General features: G+C 45.7%; 2 protein-coding genes across 2 annotated transcripts in view; both read left to right on the top strand.

Moving 5' to 3' along the window:
- The window catches only part of LOC310675175 (cytochrome P450 2K1-like), a 29,450-nt gene extending 28,246 nt beyond the window's left edge, over positions 1-1,204 (top strand). Inside the window, exon 9 of the mRNA XM_083435377.1 lies at positions 758-1,204. Coding sequence (XP_083291503.1) covers positions 758-945 — 188 coding nt within the window. The 3' untranslated portion in view covers positions 946-1,204. The remainder of the gene's footprint in view (positions 1-757) is intronic.
- Positions 1,205-4,133: 2,929 nt separating this feature from the next.
- LOC310675174 (cytochrome P450 2K6-like) lies at positions 4,134-22,427 on the top strand. The gene is made up of 9 exons (XM_083435376.1): positions 4,134-4,405; positions 13,078-13,240; positions 13,839-13,988; positions 14,335-14,495; positions 15,432-15,605; positions 16,620-16,767; positions 21,161-21,345; positions 21,712-21,853; positions 22,234-22,427. Exons 1-9 carry the CDS (start codon positions 4,223-4,225, stop codon positions 22,419-22,421), a joined length of 1,494 nt encoding a protein of 497 aa, XP_083291502.1. The 5' UTR covers positions 4,134-4,222; the 3' UTR covers positions 22,422-22,427.
- Positions 22,428-23,201: the final 774 nt, after the last annotated feature.

The following is a 23,201-nucleotide window of genomic DNA, read 5'->3' as shown; positions in this document are numbered from 1 at the left end:
AAAGAGAGATGCTTTCATGCCTTTCTCCGCTGGTAACTTTTTTTTACTTTTGTGTATACCTGCATAGTGTGTGCTTAGTCAACGGCATTTTTACATGCCACGAATGTAACCTATTGTGCAAAGGTAAGAATCACATCAGTTGCTGTGGCCATTTCTGCCACTAGATCTGCCCACTATTGGTGAGCCACCCCTGGAATGTTGCTCACCAGGGAATGTGGCCCTCAGGCTGGAAAATCCCCACCCCGGTTTTCAGCATTGCAGGATGTCTCGTATTGGGAGTTCTTAATTCTTTTAAGATGGGCACTGTGAGCTGTTATTTCATCTCTGCATTTCTGTCTGCTTTTAAGTATTTGGAATGTTATTAAAGGTAAAGGTCCAGTCATGGCCGACTCTGTGGTTGCGGCGCTCATCTCGCTTTATTGGCCGAGGGAGCCGGCGTACAGCTTCCGGGTCATGTTGCCAGCATGACTAAACCGCTTCTGGCAAACCAGAGCAGCGCATGGAAACGCCGTTTACCTTCCCGCCGGAGTGGTACCTATTTATCTACTTGCACTTTGATGTGCTTTCGAACTGCTAGGTTGGCAGAAAGAGGGACCGAGCAATGGGAGCTCACCCCGTCGCGGGGATTTGTACCGCCAACCTTCTGATCGGCAAGTCCTAGGCTCTGTGGTTTAACCCACAGCACCACCCACGTCCCTTGGGATGTTATTAAGCAACTGCTAAACCCAGTTTCTCTGCTGCCTATGTTTCCATACAGGTCGGAGAGCATGTTTAGGTGAGACTCTTGCCAAAATGGAGCTCTTCCTCTTCTTCACAAGTCTGCTGCAGAAATTCACCTTCCAGCTACCCCCTGGAACATCTCAGGAAGACCTGGACCTTACTCCTGCTATTGGGCTTACAACATCGCCCATGCCTCACCAGCTCTGCGCTCTGCCACGTTTCTAAGACTCACAAGCTCCTGGCTTGCTTAGCCTACCTGTGTGTGCAATGCAAGCCTTTCTTAAAACACCCCTGTTCAACAAGGGTATTTGGGTTGAGTAGCCTACAGGTAGAATTGATCTGTGCTTTGTCACAAACCTTAAGTGTTCCCCTTTACCTGCCTTAATGCCGAATCCCGTGAAACTAGCATTGGAGCATCTCTTACTTAAAATCTGGCCCTGAGTTCTTATGACACTTCAGGCATAGAGATCAACCAACAAAGCTGGTTCATTTATCCCCATGTTAACATTTACCTTCAAAGATCTTGAAGCATCATATTCCCAAGTAGATGTGCTGAGAATTGTGACCAAGACGATAAAGTGTCTGGAAACCATGCCTTATGAGGAATGGTTGAGGAAGTTGGGTATGTTAACATCTGTGGCTGCAGTGTATTCTGATTCTGAAATGTATTTGTTGATGTCAGGCAATGGCTTTGTTTCCTCCAGGTTCTTTAAAAAGTCTGTCATAATAGATCTGGCAACTGGGTTTGCTTGTGGAATCCCCATGCTGCCAATTAGTTCAGTGACTTTTTGCTTCTGGCTTAGAATAAAAAACCATCTTCCATCTTCTCCCTGTATCTGAATGAACTTTCTCTGAGAGTCTGGGTAGCTTAAGGCTTCCCTCATCAATGGAATTCTGACTGGTCATATGAAAAATGAAAATGGCAGAAATATGTCAAAATCAAAATCAAAACTTAAATCTTCACAAGAGGAAAAACTCAATACCTTCTCTGCCTAGCTTCTGCTCTGAAAGGGAAGAGGGAGCTAATCCATTTCACAACAGAGACAAGGGAAGTCACCATGGTCTCACTAGGAAATAGAAAAAATATTTGGTTTGAATCTCTCTTCTCTCAAGAAAATCCAGCCACACCCACTATAATACTTTGATTTTTGTCTTCAATGGGCCCCATAACCTTTGTAGGAATGGATTTAGGCACTATGAGAGGATGCACTGCTTAGTTATTATCCTTCCTTGCTCATATTGCTGTATATCATATGCGCTAATGTATACAAAGATATAACCTAATGCCACCATGTTAAACAGTTTCAAGATGAAAATGAATAGAAATTATGCTAAAAAGAAAGATATGTGTGAGTGTTTCAATGGGAGAAAGTTCAGGAAATCCTGGACACTTTCAAATTAATGCTGTCGTCCCTAATTGAAGTTGAATAATTTCATCTGCAAATGATTTCACAATGCTGCTCTCTACTGATAATCCTGAGTTATGAGTTCGCCGTGTTCAAGAGCATTGTAATCTGTTCTGGAAAGCATTAGTTTCTGGAAGTAAGCACCACTCACTTGAGTAAACATTAAACTGAAAGGCATATCATCCAATGTTCAGCTTTGAATAGTTGTGGAGAAGAAAAAAATCAGACGGATGATTTAATGATTCGCTAGAGACATTACATAACATAATATATGGGTGGCTCATTGCAGTTGGTAGACACTGTTGTTGACCAAACTGCTCTGTAGCTTTGTTGTTTTTGTAGAAGTCTTTTAGACCCTGTCGGCCTTTGGCTTGCCAGGTTTTTATCTGGAGGTTTCTGCTTTTTTTCTGTTTGGCTCCAGAGGCCTCCAGGCCTGGTGTAGTGGTTAAGAGCGGTAGTCTCGTAATCTGGGGAACCGGGTTTGCATCTCCGCTCCTCCACATGCAGTTGCTGGGTGGCCTTGGGCCAGTCACACTTCTTTGAAGTCTTTCAGCCCCACTCACCTCACAGAGTGTTTGTTGTGGGGGAGGAAGGGAAAGGAGATTGTTAGCTGCTTTGAGTCTCCTTCGGCTAATGAAAAAGCGGGATATCAAATCCAAACTCTTCTTCTTCTTCTCAGCTATCGTTGGGATGCTCCCAGTCCCAGCTGGGTCGAAGCCCCTGGGAGGCGGCTTGGGGCTCTTCACGGCCTCCTTGGTTGTCACGTTGGGCACCCCTGGTTACCCCTCAATCATGGTGGCAGCAGTGGCCGGGTTGGCAGTGCAGGCACCATCCAGGCAGCGCCATTAGTGCTTGCGGTCCTCAGAAGCTCCGTGCTGCTTTGGCGCTTGCCATCTTGCCTCGCTGGAAGTCCATACTGGTGCACTTTGTAAAATCCATCCCTGAATGCAGTTCAATGATCACTCCGAAGAATTTCACAATGCTGCCCTTTACTCCCCTTATAATAGCCAATGCAATTCTGGGCTGCATCAATAGGAGTATAGCATCTAGATCAAGGGAAGTAATAGTGCCACTGTATTCTGCTCTGGTCAGACCTCACCTGTAGTACTGGAGTCCAGTTCTGGGCACCACAGTTCAAGAAGAACACTGACAAACTGGAACGTGTCCAGAGGAGGGCAACCAAAATGGTCAAAGGCCTGGAAACGATGCCTTATGAGGAACGGCTAAGGGAACTGGGCATGTTTAGCCTGGAGAAGAGGAGGTTAAGTGGTGATATGATAGCCATGTTCAAATATATAAAAAGATGTCACATAGAGGAGGGAGAAAGGTTGTTTTCTGCTGCTCCAGAGAAGCGGACACAGAGCAATGGATCCAAACTACAAGAAAGAAGATTCCACCTAAACATCAGGAAGAACTTCCTGACAGTAAGAGCTGTTTGACAGTGGAATTTGCTGCCAAGGAGTGTGGTGGAGTCTCCTTCTTTGGAGGTCTTTAAGCAGAGGCTTGACAACCATATGTCAGGAGTGCTCTGATGGTGTTTCCTGCTTGGCAGGGGGTTGGACTCGATGGCCCTTGTGGTCTCTTCCAACTCTATGATTCTATGATTTTACAGCTAATCCTGAGTGAGAGGTCTGCAGCCAGATTCAAGAGAGCTTGAATTTGTTCTGGAAAGGATCAGTTTGTGGAAGTGGGCACTTCCCCCTTGAGTAAACATTAAACTGAAAAGCAAAACATCCAATATACAGCTTTGAATAATTGTGGAGAAGAAGAAGAAAAAATCAGAGGGACAAAGCAGGACACTTTCCATTTTACTGGGTGGTTTAATGATTAGCTCGAGACAGTACCTAGCATAATATATATGCTGCTCACTGCAGTTGCAAGACATTGTCCTTGACCAAACTACCCTGTAGCTTTGATTATAACCACTGAATAGTTGTGGAGAAGAAAAAAATCGGAGGGATGGTTTAATGATTCGCTAGAGACATTACATAGCATTATGTAATGCTCATTGCAGTTGGTAGACACAGTTGTTGACTGAATTGCACTGTGGCTTTCAATACAATCACTACCCCGAAGAAATTGCTTGCTGAAACGAAATGGATTGGACGGAGCCGATTCCAGCGTTGTTCCTCTTTATCCTTATGGTTTCCTTTGTCTTGAAACTGGGCACTTTCTGGAACAAGAGCTCCCAAAATCTTCCACCAGGACCGAGGCCTTTACCTCTCATTGGGAATCTCCACATCATGGATCTCAAGAGGCCTTATAGAACCATGTTAAAGGTAAAGCTTCCAGTTCTTCCCATGGCAAGGCTAAATGATACTGGGGAAGCCCAGTCAGATGATCGGGGTATAAATGATGATGATGATGATAATAATAATAATGATAATAATAATAATAATAATAATAATACATTTTGTTCTTTTACAGCCTATAAATCTCATCTTCCCTTTGTGTGCTACAGAACCTTCTCTTATATTTCCCAATAAATAGTCATAGGACGTAGTTGTAATTTATACCTGGTAATTTGAACAAGGTGTCTGGGGGTGTCTGGTGTCGAATCCCATTTGACTCTGCCTCCATTTTCAAGGATGTAAAAGTGCTGGTACAAACCTTGCCTAGCCCAGCCTCCTTCTTGAGCCTATCTTTCTAAACTAGATTTGAGAGGTGCCATTAAAGGTATAATCACTTTTATCCTTAAAGGTAAAGGGACCCCTGACCATAAGGTCCAGTAGTGGCCGACTCTGGGGTTGCGGCACTCATCTCGCTTTATTGGCCGAGGGAGCCGGCATACAGCTCACTCCATTGCAGGGATTCGAACCGCTGACCTTCTGATCAGCAAGCCCTAGGCTCTATGGTTTAACCCACAGCACCACCAACGTTATCCTTACAACTGCCTATATTTTCTGGTTTTCTGAGTATTCCTAGCAAATATTTGTGCTGCCACAACTGAATAATAATAATAATTTAATAATATTTTTTTATTTATACCCCGCCCATCTGGCTGGGTTTCCCTGGCCAATCTGGGCGACTCCCAAAAGATTAATAACATGATAAAACAATAAACATTAAAACTTACCTAAAAACTACTGCTGTCAGGTGTCTTATAAAAGTCAGATAGTTGTTTGTTTCCTTGACATCTGATGGGAGGGCATTCCACAGTGTGGGTGCCACTACCGAGAAGGACCTCTACCTGGTTCCCTTTAACCTCACTTCATGCAGTGAAGGAACCGCCAGAAGGCCCTCGAAGCTGGACCTCAGTGTCTGGCTGAACGATGGGGTGGAGACTCTCCTTCAGGTATACTGGGCCGAGGCCATGTAGGTCTTTAAAGGTCAGCGCCAACACTTTGAATTGTGCTTGGAAACGTACCCGGAGCCAACAGTGGCATAGCAAGGTCAGGTGATACCCAGTGTGGGTTTATTGTCACCCCCCCCACACACACACCTTGAAATATATACAGTGGAACCTGGTGGCACTGTGGATTAAACCACAGAGCCTAGGACTTGCTGATCAGAAGGTCGGCGGTTCGAATCCCCACGACGGGGTGAGCTCCCGTTGCTCGGTCCCAGCTCCTGCCAACCTAGCAGTTTGAAAGCACGTTAAAGTGCAAGTAGATAAATAGCTACCACTCCGGCGGGAAGGTAAACGGCATTTCCGTGTGCTGCTCTGGTTCACCAGAAGTGGCTTAGTCATGCTGGTCACATGACCCGGAAGTTGTACACCAGCTTCCTTGGCCAATAAAGCGAGATGAGCACCGCAACCCCAGAGTTGGTCACGACTGGACCAAATGGTCAGGGGTCCCTTTACCTTTACCTTTACCGTGGGTTAAGAACCTAATTCGTTTGAATACCTGACGGCCAGGAATGATAAACAAGTGATATTAATGTTTGTAGTTGCGGAAAAGGCCTTTGATAATATATCTTGGGAATTTATGATAAAGAATATTGATTTAATGGGCATTGGACAATTGTTTATAAAAGGTATAAAAGATATTCTGGTCAAAAAGCAAAATTAATAGTAAATAATATAATAACTGGAAATATTGAAATTACGAAAGGTTCAAGACAAGGGTGTCTGCTCTCACCACTATTATTCGTATCGGTACTGTAAGTCTTTCTAAGGACAATGTGCTGGTCCCGGGGGTAAGGTACCTTGGGTGTAGCAAAGTCCACACGAAGAGGGGCAAGGTCCGAGGCAGAGTGCCGGGCGGTGAACAGGAACGCTGGAACAGGAGGCTGTGCAGGGAACAGGAACACCGGATGGTCGGGAACAGGAGGCCGAGCAGGGAACAGGAGTACCGGATAGTCACGAGCAGGGATCAAGAACGCAGGAAGGTCCGAAGCCAACAACGACGTTGCTCCCGCAACCTGGGGCCGGGCTGACTGGGCTTTTATCCTCTTCTAAGGCCGGGGGCGGTCCCGGCCCCCAGGAGCCCCGCCTCCTCTGGCCTTAAGGCGAGCACTCCTCCTGGGGGCAACCAGTTCCCTTCGCCTCTCTGCTCTAAACCTCTGCAGATCAGGAGAGGCCGAAGGGTTACTGGGCCCCGGAGGAGGCTCACCTGTGGCCACTGAGTCGTCAAGCCTCTCTGGGGCCAGAAGGGCTTCACCTGGGGCCAGCTCCTGATGCACTGCCACAGGTGCAGGCTCTTCAGCATCTAGGCCTGGCCCCAGTTCAGCCGGCCCTGGAGGCGGGGACTCCTGTGCAGGCCGGGATTCCTCTGTTTCATCCTCCGAATCGGAATCCCAGGCCATCACACCATCCCCCCTCCCAGGCCCCCCCCTCAACCGAGGGTCCGGACCCGGCTTGCCGGGGTACGTCGCATGGAACTCTCGGAGGCAGGCAGGTGCGTGGACGTTGGCCGCTGGTTCCCAGGAACGGTCCTCCGGTCCGTACCCCTTCCAGTCAATGAGATACTGCAGCTTCCCCCTGCGGTATCGGGAGTCCAGGATGCGTTCCACCTCGTACTCAGGCTCTCCCCGAACCAACACTGGCTGCGGTCGAGGACGGTTCGGGTGGAACTCGTCGGGTGGGGCCACCGGACTCAAAAGGGACCTGTGGAAGACCGGGTGAACCTTCAGGGTTGCGGGTAACCGGAGACGAAATGCCACAGGAGAGACTTGGTCTACGATAGGGAACGGGCCGGTGAAGCGGGCGTCCAACTTCCGCGAAGGTCGAGAGGGGTGGAGGTGGCGAGTGGAGAGCCAAACCAGGTCACCGACGCGAAGTTCCGGCCCCACCTGGCGGTGGCGGTCGGCCTGGGCCTTGTACGCTTCCTTGGCCTGGTGCAGTTGCTCCACCAAAAGCTGTTGCTGGGCCTGGAGCTCTTGAAGCCACTCCGTCACCGCCGGGACTGCGGATGTCGGCAGCACCTCTGGAAACAGCCGTGGATGATAACCATAACTGGCCTGGAACGGGGTCTGCTGGGTGGACGCATTCACCGCGTTATTGTAGGCGAACTCCGCCAATGCCAGGTGGTCGACCCAGTCATCCTGCTGGTAGCTGCAGTAACACCGGAGGTACTGCTCCAGCACCGCGTTCGCCCGTTCCGTCTGGCCATCGGTCTGTGGGTGGTAGGCTGACGAGAGGCAGACCTCCGTCCCGAGGGTCCGGTGTAGTGCTTGCCAGAACCGGGATGTGAACTGTACGCCCCGGTCGGACACCACGCGCTCAGGTAGGCCATGCAGGCGGAAGACATGCTGAAGGTACAGCTGAGCAGTTTCCTTGGCTGTGGGTACAGATGGACAGGGAGCGCAGTGCACCATCTTGGTGAAATGGTCGGAGAAAACCAGAAGGCAGGTACAGCCACGAGACGAGGGTAAGTCCACTACAAAGTCCAACGAAACCGTGTGCCAAGGGTGCGGTGGAACTGGCAATGGCTGAAGTAGGCCGGGGGGTCGCCCGGTAGGTCCCTTGGCGCGCCGGCAGACATCACACCCAGCAACGTAGCGAGCCACGTCAGCCTTCAGGCGGGGCCACCAAAACTCTCGACTGACCAGATGGGTGGTCCGATACCGTCCAAAGTGCCCCGCTGCTGGGGCATCATGGGCCATCCGGAGAACCTCCAGCCGTAGTGGCCCTGGCGGGATGTACAAACGACCGTGGTGCAGCAGAAGGCCCTGATGCAGGACCAGCCCCGGATACTGTGGGCTGGACCCTTCAGCCAGCTCCCGGAGTCGTTCCTGGGCCCAAGCGTCGACCCGCTGCTGTTCCCGCACCCGAACCTGCAGTGGCTGCGCCTCCTGGGTGGCCAGGAATGCAGCCGGAGGTAGGATCGTGGTGGGTTCTGCTTGCTGTACCGTGTCTGCGTTGTCGTCAGGTTTCCGGGACAGGGCATCCGCCTTCTGATTCTGAGAGCTAGGGATGTAGCGGATCCGGAACTGGAACCGGGAAAAGAACAACGCCCACCGGATCTGTCTTTGGTTCAGCTTGCGGGTGGTCTGGAGGTACTCCAGGTTCCGGTGGTCGGTTCTCACCTCCACCGGATGTCGTGCCCCCTCAAGATGGTGGCGCCAGACCTCAAAGGCTACCTTGATGGCCAGTAGTTCCCGCTCCCACACAGTATAGTTACGCTCCGCTGGTAGGAGCTGGCGGGAATAGAAGGCACAGGGTAAGAGTGGCGCTTCAGGACCAATCTGTTGAGACAAGACGGCACCGAGAGCCGTACTGGAAGCGTCGGTCTCCACCACAAAGGGTCGAGAGGGGTCAGGATGCTGTAAGATTGGTGCCCTCTGGAAACAGGCCTTCAACCCCTGAAACGCCTCCTCTGCCTCCTTGTCCCAGGAAAACGGCGTCTTTGGGCGCAGTAGCCGGGTCAACGGGGTGGTGCGATGAGCATAATCAGCGATGAAGGTCCGGTAGTAATTGGCGAACCCCAGGAAACGCTGTAGGTCCTTGCGGTTCCGGGGTGCCGCCCATTCTTGAACCGCTGTCACCTTCCCCGGGTCCATTTGCACCCCATCTGGAGAGAGCCGGTGACCAAGGAAGTCCACAGTCCGCTGATGGAACTCGCACTTGCTGAGCTTTGCGTACAAACGGTGCTCACGCAAGCGCTGCAGCACGGTCCGGACATGTCCCTCATGGCGAGCCGGGTCACGGGAGTAAATCAGTATGTCATCCAAATACACCACCACGTACTTGTCTAACAGGTCCTGAAACACGTGGTTGATGTAGCGTTGAAACACAGCAGGCGCGTTGCACAAACCGAAAGGCATAACCAAATATTCGAACTGCCCGTACCGGGTCCCAAACGCTGTCTTCCACTCATCCCCGGCTCGGATCCGAATCAAGTTGTAGGCCCCCCGGAGGTCCAGCTTGGTGAACACCTGTGCCCCTTGCACCCGCTCCAGCAGCTCCGAGATAAGGGGCAAGGGGTACCGGTCTGGGACGGTAATTTTGTTCAGGGCTCGGTAATCATGGCAAGGGCGGAGTTCCCCACATTTCTTCTTAACAAAAAGCACCGGCGCCGCGGTGGGCGAGGTGGAAGGCCTAATGAACCCACGCTCCAGGTTCTTGCGCAAGAAGTCCTGCAAAGCCTCGCGCTCTGGCTCTGTTAGGGAATATAAGCGACTCACTGGTAAAGGCGCTCCGGGTTGGAGGTCTATGCCGCAGTCAAAAGGCCGATGCGGCGGCAGCTGGTCTGCCCCCCGTTCCTCGAACACGTCCTGGTAGTCCTGGTACACGGCTGGGAGCGTGGGTGCTGCCTCCTCTGAGGGCGCGGCCGCCAGCGTTCCGGATTGAGCATGGGAACATGGGTCTGGGAAGTGCACGGTCCGTTTGACCCAGTCAATCTGAACGTTGTGGGCCTCCAGCCAGTCCATCCCGAGCACCAGGGGGAAGCGGGGCATAGAGGCAATGTCCAAAGTTCGCAACTCCCGGTGCTGCTGGAGACACAGGACCAGAGGCTGGGTCTCCTGAGTAACGGCACCTGAACGCAGAAGTCGTCCGTCAATCGCTTCCACCTGGACCGGTACTGGCTTGTTCCGAAGTGGCACCTGATAATGGGCGGCAAAAGCAGCGTCCATATAGGAGCGGGTTGCCCCTGAATCTACCAAAGCATGGGTGAGGATCCAGGGCCCACCTGGAGGGTATAAACGTACCGAAACCATAAGATGTTGCAAGTCCATTGGTGCGGGCCCATTCTGTACGGTTTGGGACCCCCGGTAGCTAGGGCCATCAGCTACTGGGGTTGGCGGTTTCCCTGCGGCTGGCGTTTCTCAGGGCAGGACCGAGCGAAGTGTCCACTTCCGCCACAGTAAAGACAGAGATTTCCATCCCGACGCCGCGCCTTCTCTGCGGGGGAAAGGCGTGGCCGCACTGCCCCGAGCTGCATAGGCTCCTCCGTTAAATCAGTTGTGACCGTGGGGCTGCCGGAAAAAGCTGGTGCCGTGAACTGGAAGTGTCGGCGACCCCGGGCCTGACGACGATCCTCCAACCGGTCGCCTATTTGTAGACTCCGTTGAATGAGAGTGTCCAGCGTGGTGGGGCGTTCCATTGTGGCCAACTGGTCCAGTACCTCGTCCGAAAGCCCTTCGAGATACTGGTCCCGCAGTGCCGAGTCATTCCAGGTCAAGTCCTGTGCCAACAGCCGGAACTCCGTGGTATATGTGGCCACCGTGGACTTGCCCTGTTTCAAATGCCGAATCGCCCGGTTGGCTTGACTCTCTTTCTGGGGGTTGCCGAACGCGGCCTCCAAACGATTGCAAAACCCCGTATAGTCTGCCAGCAAGGGGGAGTCTTGCCTGAGTAGCGGCAACGCCCACTTGGCCGCCTGGTCCTTTAACAAGCTAATCAAAAAGTGCACCTTGGTACGGTCGTCAGGAAAGTTCCGGGCTCGCCCCTGAATATACAGTTTGGCCTGGGCCAGGAACATGGGAAAGCTGGCCGGGGCTCCATCAAATTTCTCAGGCAAAGCCACTGGGTACTTGCCCGGAGCCGGGGCGTCGGCCCCAGAAGCCGGTAGGGCTTCCAAGCGTTGCTGAAGTGCCTCAACCGCGTCACTGAGCTGCTGCACGGTGTGAGACAAGGCCTGGTTCTCCTGGGCCAAAGCCACCAGTGCAGCCGCCTGTTCAGCCATGGCCTCTGGCTCTTCCCGAACGCACCCCGACGAAGGGGGGGTGCGGGAGGTGGCGGGAGCAAACTGTGCTGGTCCCGGGGGTAAGGTACCTTGGGTGTAGCAAAGTCCACACGAAGAGGGGCAAGGTCCGAGGCAGAGTGCCGGGCGGTGAACAGGAACGCTGGAACAGGAGGCTGTGCAGGGAACAGGAACACCGGATGGTCGGGAACAGGAGGCCGAGCAGGGAACAGGAGTACCGGATAGTCACGAGCAGGGATCACGAACGCTGGAAGGTCCGAAGCCAACAACGACGTTGCTCCCGCAACCTGGGGCCGGGCTGACTGGGCTTTTATCCTCTTCTAAGGCCGGGGGCGGTCCCGGCCCCCAGGAGCCCCGCCTCCTCTGGCCTTAAGGCGAGCACTCCTCCTGGGGGCAACCAGTTCCCTTCGCCTCTCTGCTCTAAACCTCTGCAGATCAGGAGAGGCCGAAGGGTTACTGGGCCCCGGAGGAGGCTCACCTGTGGCCACTGAGTCGTCAAGCCTCTCTGGGGCCAGAAGGGCTTCACCTGGGGCCAGCTCCTGATGCACTGCCACAGGTGCAGGCTCTTCAGCATCTAGGCCTGGCCCCAGTTCAGCCGGCCCTGGAGGCGGGGACTCCTGTGCAGGCCGGGATTCCTCTGTTTCATCCTCCGAATCGGAATCCCAGGCCATCACAGACAATAAGAGAAAATGAGAAAATAAAAGGAATTTCAGTTGGCCAGAAATAACATAAAGTGAAAGCCTTTGCAGATGACTTGGTACTAACTATAGAAGAACCATTAAATAATGCCAAAGAAGTTATTAAAAAAATAGAACAATTTGGACAAGAAGCAAGTTTTAAATAAAACAAAAGCAAGACTAAAATATTAGTTAAAAATATTCTTCAAGACTTGGCTGATATATTGCAGGAGGAAATTGGTATAGAAGTAGTCAAAAAAGTTAAGTATTTAGGAATTTGGTTAACCACAATGAACATAGATTTATTTCAAAATAAATCCTCCAGGCGTGCCTGGAGTTGTTCAGCAACCACCCGCTCAATCACCTTGCCCAAGAATGGAAGATTTGAGACTGGGTGGTAGTTCACCATATTAGCTGGGTCCAAAGATTTATTTTTTAATAAGTGGTTTTATAACCACCGCTTTCAGTGGAGCTGGGAAGGCTCTTCAAGAGACGGAAGCATTCACCACCCCACAGAACTTTTATGAGCCAGGATGGGCAAGGATGAAGGAGACAGGTGGTCAGTTTCACTGTCCAAGCAGCCTGTCCACATCCTCAGAGGTAACACATTGGAATTCCAGAAATCTGGCACCCTCCGGCCCGGGTTCCCCCTCCCACGGTGGAGTCTACTGAACTGGGTGAAAAGGCTAAGCTCAGTTCAGGAGACTCCACCATGGGAGCAGGGCCAGGGAGGGAGAGTGCTATCATGCAGCTGTAGCAGCAACTGTTGCTGCTACAGCTATTAGTAGCAAATGTCTTGAAGAGCACTGAGGCATAGACAATGCTCTTTTACTTTATCATTATGTTATTTGGATTCCGTTTTGCATGGTGATTTGCAAAGATACAAAAAGGGAATTCATTCCACAAAATTACTATTCTTAAGTCATATGTTTTCAGCTCGGTCCAAGGCACAATAACATGGAAGTAATTTCTACCAAGTTCAATAGTAGTGATTAAAAAAAACCTGATACTAGTCTAACAGTCAAACTTTGCCACTAGATTCTGTGGAATGTATAAAATAACCTTGACTCTTAGGTAAATGTGCAAGCTAATGCAGTCTTGGTTCTGCCAGAGATGATTTACATTAATATATTTTTTGGGTATACCAGAACTCTCTTTCTCACTTTTTCTCCTGTTGAATTCCAGTTGTCAAAGCAATATGGCCCCATCTTCAGCATTCAAATGGGACCCCGGAAAACTGTGGTGTTGACAGGATATGAGACAGTAAAGGAGGCTCTGGTTAATCAGGCGGACGCATTTGCAGACAGGCCCATCGTTCCAATGTTTCAAGAGCTTGCACAAGGCTTAGGTGAGGCACCCCCCTTTCTACAGGAACTGGTAATGCTTGCAGACACAAACAGGTCCCACCAGGTGAACACAATCTGTTCCCAAGAAATGGTTTGTAGGATAAGCGTTTGCAAAGCAAGTCATTCAAATCCATTGTTTCCTGTGGGGGAAATCCTTGTTAATTTTTCAACCAACCTCAGTGCCTTTGACACTGACAGAGTATCTGCAGGCATTAGGCTGATAATGTGTCACAAAAAGTGTCAAGTGTGTATTTCTGCAGATTACATGGAAAAGTAATGCCACACACCATTTTCTTGCAAAGAGGAAACATGAAGGAGGCATAATATCTGCCCATGGAATACAAAGTTCTGCTGGGATCCCTGATATGTACAAACCACCCTCTACTCTATCCTACACTTTATAATGGAAAATATTGTTCAGTGTGTTCTCAGGTCTTGCTCTGATGGCACAGCTGCCAGCTGCTTTGTCAAAGCTCAGAAGTCTGAATGGGAGAATAGCTGGGATCCATTCTCAGTTCCATGGAAGAAATGCAGAACACAATTTGTTGATATTTTTGTGCAATGGCCATGCAGACATAAAACCTTTCCTCCCGTTTTTAGGTGTAACTTTGTCTAATGGTGAGAACTGGAAAGTGATGCGGCGGTTTGCTTTAAGCACATTACGGGACTACGGAATGGGAAAGAGGACCATAGAAGATAGAATTGTTGAGGAATGCAGTGTCCTGATAAAGAAATTTGAATCTTACGAAGGTGGGTTGGTGTTTTCCTCTGGTGCATAGCTACACTACCATAGTTTAAAGGTGCCAAGACTATTGTGTTACATATTCCTAACTTCCAGAAGCACAAATCCCAGGGTTCCCTGCAATTGGTCTGTTCCTGTAATGTGCAGATTGTACTGCAACAACTCCTGTGACTTCCAAGCATTTCTTAGCCCAGCTATGGCCACATCCAGCAGCACTTTGATAAAGGAGGTCTACACATAGGTAAGCTGCCAGTAGGGATTTAAGGCAACAATGAGCAGACTTAAAAACAATGCCCTATCCATATTTGGAATTTCAACAGAATATTTTTGTTTAACTGTCTTGTTTATGTCTAGGTAACCCATTTGAAACCACCTCAATTATGAATGCAGCTGTTGCCAATATTATAGTGTCCATACTACTAGACAAGCGATTTGATTATGAAGATTCCACATACATAAGACTTCTGAAGTTGATCAATGAAAATATCCGGCTTTTCGGAAGCCCTTCAGTCACGGTAATCTATTTTTTCCAATTAAAACAAACAAACTGTTCATTGTAATGGCACTGTGTGCAAAGTGGGGAGGGCAACATGTTTATTGTATATTGTTCAGAATTCACTACAAAACACAGAATATTGATATCTTGAGATACCTGCTGGTGATTCGAAATATTTAGAAAACTCACACGGCACAGTCATCTCATAACTACAACAAAGTCTCTTGCAAACACGTGTCAGCGAAGCTCAAATTCTGACAGGAGGAGAAGAAGCAGGCACAGGGAGAGGACAGTTAACAGCAGAAAGCAGAGAGGAGGGGAAAAGCAGCTGTAATCTGAGCTCTGACCAAAGGGACAGACAGAGGTGTGAGAACTCCAATAGTGGGCAAGACATTGGAATGCAGGAAATACTCTCTGCCAAATCTCGTAGGATTTCAAAAGTGGCAGAGCTGCGCGAAAGATACCAGAAGAAAAGGTGGGGGCTTCCGTTCTGGGGAAGGGGGAGGAGCTCAGTCTGGGCAACTGTATCTTCTGGGGAGGACGATGAGTAGAGGAGCTCCGTCCTAGTTTGTTGTTTTAGCAATTAACAGCCAGTGTTGTCTTGCATTTGTGGGAGAGACCAAGCTGTAACAACACACTTTCTGGCCTCACTGCCATCGGGACTCCAAGGACAAGGAAGAAGAAGTGATTGTATGTTCTATGATGGCTCAGAAGGGGCCTCCAATGGCAGATCTCCCTCTCTGAAGATGAACCTCCAGAGGAAAACTGCCATAACCTATTATTCCAGGGCTGCATATAAATTATGCTGTCCTGAGGTAGCCCTAACCCCATTCCAAATGCCATTCAAGAGTTTTGTTTGTATTTGGACAACCATGCTTTGAGAGACGCAATTGAGAGAACTGTACTGAGTTTTTCTAATGTCTCTTTTTCTTTTTTCACATTTTTATCCTTTCAGCTGTATAACATGTTTCCTGCTCTTGGTTTTCTTTTGGGGGCTCGTAAGACTGTCATCCAAAACAGAGATGAGCTGTTTGCCTTCATAAATGCCACCTTCATAAAACACCTCAGAGATTTGGATGAAAATGACCAGAGGAGCTTTATTGACACATTTCTTATCCGACAACAAGAGGTAATGGAATCTTTTAAGTTGGCCCAGAATTAACGTTGACATTTTCAATTCGTGTTTTCAGGATATATTTGCAAGTGAATGCATAAGGAGTAGTCAGGAAGTCTCACTTCAGAAGGGACCAACCTGGCATACTTCCTACCATTTCCCAATAGCAATTGTTAATGTGTTACAGAAGTTGCCTCTGCGGGGTCAATGGTTGCATGCTCAACAGCATTTCTGGGGAAAAACCCTGATCAAGAAAATATGTAATTATAGATAATTAAGAAGTGATGAGAGGTAATCAAGTCATAAATATTGATTGCCAGACTTCCTTTTGATACAAGGGGGGATGGGATAATGCCTCATGTGCTGAGAAGAAGGTATTCTTCACACTGGAGGAGATAGGAAGCTTTGAGGGTGGGGAGGCATCTCAGAGCAAGGAAAAAACATTGGCCCATGCACTGACCAATCACCCTTAAATTAGGGCTTCAGTTCTTTTAACCATTACTAAGACTGGAAATGAATATGAATTGGAGTTTCTGCTTATCAATTAATTAGCACCCAGAAAAGGAAACTGGATCAAGGAGCTGGATTGGCAAGCTTCCCTGATTTCCACTTTCAGCTGTGACTATGGAGGAGCAAGATGTTTTGGGGTATTGATGCTGAGCCCCTCTATCTTAGGCTTGGGTTTTTATATATATATATATATATATATATATATATATATATATATATATATATGTATATGTATTTACACGCACATATATATGCGTGGCGTGCTCTGGTCCATGGGGTCACGAAGAGTCGGACACAACTAAACGACTAAACAACAACAACATATATGTGTGTAAATAAACCCTATACCACCATGATGGGATAGTCTGAAAAACCTGGAATCTCTCACTGCTCAGTGATTGGGGTGATATGAAATGATTCTTTGGATCATCAGGTCCACTCAGTTATTCATTCTTATCTTTGCACATGAAATTTTCTCACTCCATTTGTTTTAACCAGTTCATACTCTTTGCATCCCAGGAGGAGAAGAAAAACAAGACGAATGCTTATTTCCACAACAGAAACTTAATAGTTATTGTGGCCAACTTATTTGCTGCTGGCATGGAGACCATTTCTACCACACTGCGCTGGGGACTGTTACTAATGATGAAATATCCTGAAATTCAGAGTGAGTGATTTTCATTGGGTTGGCTCCCATCATTCTGAGAAAGCTAAATTTCAGTTATATGTAACTATCAAAGAGCGAAAATATTTATAATATTCAATCATAAGTTTAACATTTTAATCTGATCTCACTTCGCCCTCTTTCTGTGGTTCTTTGCATTTCGTTTCATCTTCCTGCGTACTCCAAATTATCTCAACATATTCTTTTAGATATATATTCCCATATATATCCAATATATATATTGAAACTGCAGGTTTTTTCCTGATTATATGGTTTGTAAAACCTTTATGCACGTTCACATTTTCATACCTCAAATAAGCGTGCCCACAAAAAAATATTATCATGATCTTCCAAATCTAAAATATGTGGATTCTTCAAGAACAACCATTCCTTCAACCAGCACAGACAAGGTGCTTCATGATAAAATCATAATATTACTTCTTTTAATACAGTTTTCAACCTATTAACTAATTTGTCTGCAAACAGTTTATAATCTTTTTTCAATAATGAAATAGGCTGATAGCTCTTAACCAGCTTTGGATCTCTATCTTGCTTATAAATCAAAGTTATGTACAGTATGCACTCTTCCAAGATTTGGGTAACTTTCCTGTATTCTAAGAGTTACTCATAATTCTTTTAAAGGCTGTATTACGTAATCTTGTAATTTTTATATTATATTGCTGAAAGTCCATCATGTCTGGGTGCCTTCCCTAATTTACCCTGTAATTTTGCTTGTTGTAATTCCATCTATGTGACATGTCTATTATGAAATGACATTTTATCTTTTGGTATCTTAGGTAGTTTGCTGTATTCTAAATATTTACCCATTTCTTCCAAATTGCCTCATTCGCCTCAATAAAGTTCTGTATAAAAACTCACAAATTGATTTCTTTAATTTTTTACATGTTTATAAATTTTATTAGTATTTTCCACACAGCAACAACAACATTAAAAATATCGAAAAATAACAATACACAAAACCAACATACAACAAAATCAGTGGGTAACTGATTCCCTTTCCAATTCTTAGCCACCAGGATTCTTGCTGCAGACGTTGCGTATAAGAAAAAAATAGTTTTGTCTTTTGGAATATCATCATTTAAAATCCCTAAAAGGAATGCCTCTGGCCTTTTACTATATGATATTCTTAGTATTTTCTTTATTTCTTTGTGGATCATGCTCCAAAATTTCCCAGTTTGGGGGCAAATCCACCACATACGGTAGAAGGTTCCTTTTAGTTTCTTACATCTCCAGCACTTATTATTATATGTTTTATTCATTTTTGCCAGCCTTTAAAACATTTTATCCCAATAATTATTGGGATCATCTGGAAAAGGAAGAGCATTTGGGGGAGAATTGATATTTTTATCAAGGATATCCTACCCCATAAAGACAAGTTCAATATATTCCATTTATTTAAATATCCTTTTATTTCCTTCCACTTAGTTATCCTTGTACAAACTGGTATTTTTATTTGTGATCCAGATCCCCAAATACTTAACTTTTGTGGTGATTTTAAGGCCTGTTACCCTTTCCAATTCTTCCTGTTCCTTTACCCTCATATTTTTCATTAATAATTTTGATTTATTTTTATCTAACTTGAAGCCTGATACTCCTCCATACTCAAACAATTTCTTTAGGGCTTCTTGTATACTTTCTTCTGGATTTTCTGTAATAATAAAATGCTTTAACTTTAAATTGTCTATTGCTTAGACTAATCCCCTTGATTTTTAGGTCCTTTCTTATCGCTATTAGGAGTGTTTCCAGCGTCACAATGAACAAAAGTGGGGATAGAGGACATCCTTGTCTGGTGCCTCTTTCAATTTGGAATTCTTCAGTTATTTCATTGTTAATTATTAACTTAGCTTTCTGGTTTTCATAAATCGCTTTAATACCATTCAAAATTTTGTTCCCAAGTTTCAAACTTTCCACGGTGTGGACCAGAAAATTCCAGGCCACACTGCCAAAGGCTTTCTCCGCGTCTACCAGTAACATTGCCACCTTTTTACTAGGTTTCATATCAATATATTCTAGAAGATCAATCACTACACTTGTATTATTTTTTATCTGTCTCCCATTCTGATCCTTGCCTATTATTCTGTTCAAGCATTTTTTCAATCTATTTGCTAACACACCTGCAAAGATTTTGTAATCAATATTCAATAGTGAAATTGGCCTGTAGTTCTTTATAATGTTTGGGTCCATTACTTGTTTTGGTAGTAAAGTGGTTCCTCTGGTTACGTACTTAATTTGTTCCGGAGGTCCGTTCTTAACCTGAAACTGTTCTTAACTGGAAATACCATTTTAGCTAATGGGCCTCCTGCTGCCGTTGCGCCGCTGCTGCACGATTTCTGTTCTCATCCTGAAGCAAAGTTCTTAACCTGAGGTACTATTTCTGGGTTAGCAGAGTCTGTAACCTGAAGCGTATGTAACCTGAAATGTATGTAACCCGAGGTACCGCTGTATGGTTATCAACGCTTCATGCCAAGAGTCAGATGTTAAGTTGTGGGTGAGCATGGCAGACGACACAGCGGTTCTTCAAACAGCTCTTGTTTATTCACAGGCCAGAACTGAACTGAAGGGTTCAGCCAGCCTGCTTATATAGAGCTCCACTACAACGCAACAGGAACCATTTTCTGTAACTAGCCAATCACTGAACGTCACTTTCGATCCCTTATTTGCATATGTGGACCTGAACGATCTACAGTATCCCCTTGCTGGCCCAGGGTGAGAACTTCAGTACATAACATCAGGGATTTTCCCTTCTTTCATTATCTCATCTTTTTAAGTCTAGAGATTACTACTTCTTCTAGTTTCTTGTAATAAATAGTCAGTATTCCGTCTGGGCCTGGTGATTTCCCAGTTTCCATTTTCCTTATCACTTCTCTTATTTCTTCCGTGCTTATGCACGAGTTTAAATTGCTAAATTCCTTACCATCTATTTCAGGGATTTTGTTTTCTCTTACATACTCTTTAATTTTATTCTTATCCTTACCTTCCAATTCATATAATTTTTTATAAAAGTTCCTAAACATCGTTTTTATTTAGTCCGGATCTGTAATTTCTTTTCCTTGTTCAATAATCTTATTATAACCCTATCCGCTTGTTTCTCCTTTGTTAACCAAGACAACATTCTACCAGGTTTATTTGCCTATTCAAAATACCTTTGTTTTGTCCATTTGATCTTATTTTCCACCTCTTTGTTTATTAAATTAATTAGTTGGGATTGTAGAAGTTTAATATTTTGGATTATACTTTCTTGTTTTGGATTTTTCAACAATTCTTTTTCATTCTCCCTTATCTGTTTATTGATTTCCATAGTATCATTTGCTTTAGCCTTCCTTATTCTTGCCATTTGTTGTATTGTATTGTTGTATTCCAATTCCTCTCATATAGGCTTTACTGGTATCCCAAATGATTTTCCTGTCAGTCCCATGTCTCTCATTAATTTCGAAAAATTCCTTCCCAAATGTCAATTAAACTTAAATTGTCGGTCATCCTAAAAAAGGCATTCAGTAGCTTGCCTTCTTTTGTTTCATTTTTTCTCATAGTCCTGTCTAGGGAGGCTACACCATTCATATCGCCATCCAAATCACCTTTTCATTCAAATGTTCAAATAATATTTCTTCCAGCCTCTTTTAAAAATAGTATTTTTTTTCTCATTAGGTGCATACACACCTAATGCGTTAATAATACTTTTCTCCATGTGATGGTATCTAAGTTATCAATATTCTTCCTTGTTCATCTTTGAATAATTGCTTTCGGTCCAACCCTGGTTTTATACACATTACAACTCCTCTCTTATTTGTTGTATCAGAAGGTACAAAGTCCTTTCCTACCCTTTTATTTAACTTTTATTTATCCAAGTTTAACTTCATTGCAACATGTTCAATTTTATTCATTTAGTCTTATTATTTAGCCTATTAACATTCCAAGTTAGAATTTTCAAAACCATCTTGTTCCATATTTATTTCTCTTTCACCTCCACTTCTGTTGAATCTTCCTCTTCCTGTCCAGCTTCCCTTCCAAATGCTCTTTTTCCAGCTAACTCTTGCCCATATTTTCTCCAAAATTTGTCTGGCTCTGTAGGATCACGAAATCTTTGTTTTTGACCTTTAAATGTAAAACATACCACTTCAGGATATTCCCAGTGGTGATATTTTAATAACCATCCTGGATGAATTTCTCTCCCTCAGTGTATCAGGTTATTGGCTAAGATGTTTGTCCTGTTTTAAAAATACCTGTATCATATTCTAGACATTAAATTTGTGAGGAATTGGAGAACCAGTTAATGGCAGTTCTATGCTGCAGAGATTAATATTTTGAGAGACAAAAGCCAAAATCAAAGAGATAATCTTAGCAGGAAAATAAACGTTGTTCTTTTTGTTGCCGCCAGTAAAGGTCCAAGAAGAAATTGCAAAGGTTGTTGGATCTTCTCAGCCAAGGATTGAACACCGAACAAAAATGCCTTATACAGATGCCGTGGTCCATGAGATCCAGAGATTTGCCAATGTTAACCCAACCAACCTGCCACATGCCACGACTACAGGTGTTACCCTTAATGGCTACTTCATTCCAAAGGTGATCAGTTTGATTGAACTGTTGCCTACTAGTTACAATATATTTTAAGGCTTTTCTGGGAGTAAGCCCCTTGGACTTCAGGGTGGGTGACATCTGTGCAGATTTGTATAGGATTGGACTGTAAGCAATCAATCTACCCATTGGAAACTGTCAGGCATCAGCTTCAACCCATTAAACAGATCTCAGTGGGAAGGAGCACAAGGTTGGAAATTAAACCATTTCTAGTGGGGGATCATGGTTTATATGTTAAGTTTGTCAGACTAATGACATTTCTCAAATGAACTCAAATCTCATTTCTCTTGCACTCAATATTTATTATAGAGGAATATACTTTATTTTAAAATAACTCTTCTTTTGCTTTTGCAGGGCACATTCATCATACCATTGCTGTCCTCTGTGCTGCATGATGAATCTCAATGGGAGAAACCACATAAATTCTATCCTGAGCATTTTCTTAATTCTGATGGAAAATTCGTAAAGAGAGATGCTTTCATGCCTTTCTCTGCAGGTAACTTTTTTCTACTTTTGTGTATATCTGCAGTGTGTGCTTAGTCAATGGGATTTTCACATGCCACGAATGTAACCTATTGTGCAAAGGAAAGAATCACATCAGTTGCTGTAGCCATTTCTGCCACTAGATCTGGCCACCATTGGTGTGCGGCCCCTGGAATGTTGCTCACCAGGGAATGGGGCCTTCAGGTTGAAAAGACACCCCCCCCCCCAGTTTCCAGCATTGCAGAATGGCTAGTATTGGGAGTTCATAATCCTTTTAAGACGGGCACCATGAGCTGTTATTTTATCCCTGCATTTCCTTCTGCTTCAAAATATTAGGGATGTTATTAAGCAACTGCTAAACCCAGTTTCTCTGCTGCCTATGTTTCCTTACAGGTCGGAGAGCATGTATAGGTGAGACTCTTGCCAAAATGGAGCTCTTCCTCTTCTTCACAAGTCTCCTGCAGAGATTCACCTTCCAGCCACCCCCTGAAACATCTCAAGAAGACCTGGACCTTACTCCTGCTGTTGGGCTTACAACACCACCCATGCCCCACCAACTCTGTGCTCTGCCACGTTTCTAAGACTCACAAACTCCTGGCTTGGGTATTTGGGTTGAGCAGCCTATGGGTGGAATTGGTCCGTGCTTTGTCACAAATCTTAAGTGTTCCCCTTTACTTGCCATACTGCTGAATACCATGAAACTAGTATTGGAGCATCTCTTACTTAAAACCTGGCCCTGAGTTCTTATGACACATGGGGCATAGAGATCAACCAACAAATCTGGTTGCATGTATTCCCGTGTTAAGATATACCTTCAAATTTCTTGAAGCATCATATTCCCAGGTAGATGTACAGAGTATTGTGACTGAGACTAAAAAGGGTCTGGAAACCATGCCTTATGAGGAATGGTTGAGGAAGTTGGGTATGTTAACTTCTGTGGCTGCAATGTATTCTGATTCTGAACTGTATTTGTTGATGTCAGGCAATGGCTTTGTTTCCTCCGGGTTCTTTAAAAAGTCTGTCATAATAGATCTGGCAACTGGGTTTGCTTCTGGCATCTCCATGCTGCCAATTAGTTCAGTGGCTTTCTGCTTCTGGCTTAGAATTAAACAACCATCTTCCATCTTCTCTCTGTATCTGAATGAACTTTCTCTGAGAGTCTGGATTAGCTTAAGGCTACCCTCATCAATGGAATTCTGACTGGTCATATGAAAAATGAAAATGGTGGAAATGTGTCAAATTCAAAATCAAAACTTCAACCTCCACAAGAGGAAAAACTCAAAACCTTCCCTGCCTAGCTTCTGCTCTGAAAGGGAAGAGGGAGCTAATCCGTTTCACACTGGAGTCAGTGGAAGTCACCA

Source organism: Podarcis tiliguerta (genome assembly GCF_965153285.1).
Source record: "Podarcis tiliguerta genome assembly, chromosome: 3".
NCBI lineage: Eukaryota > Metazoa > Chordata > Lepidosauria > Squamata > Lacertidae > Podarcis > Podarcis tiliguerta.
Note: the sequence above shows the minus strand (reverse complement) of the source record. Positions and strands in the feature narration are given on the sequence as shown.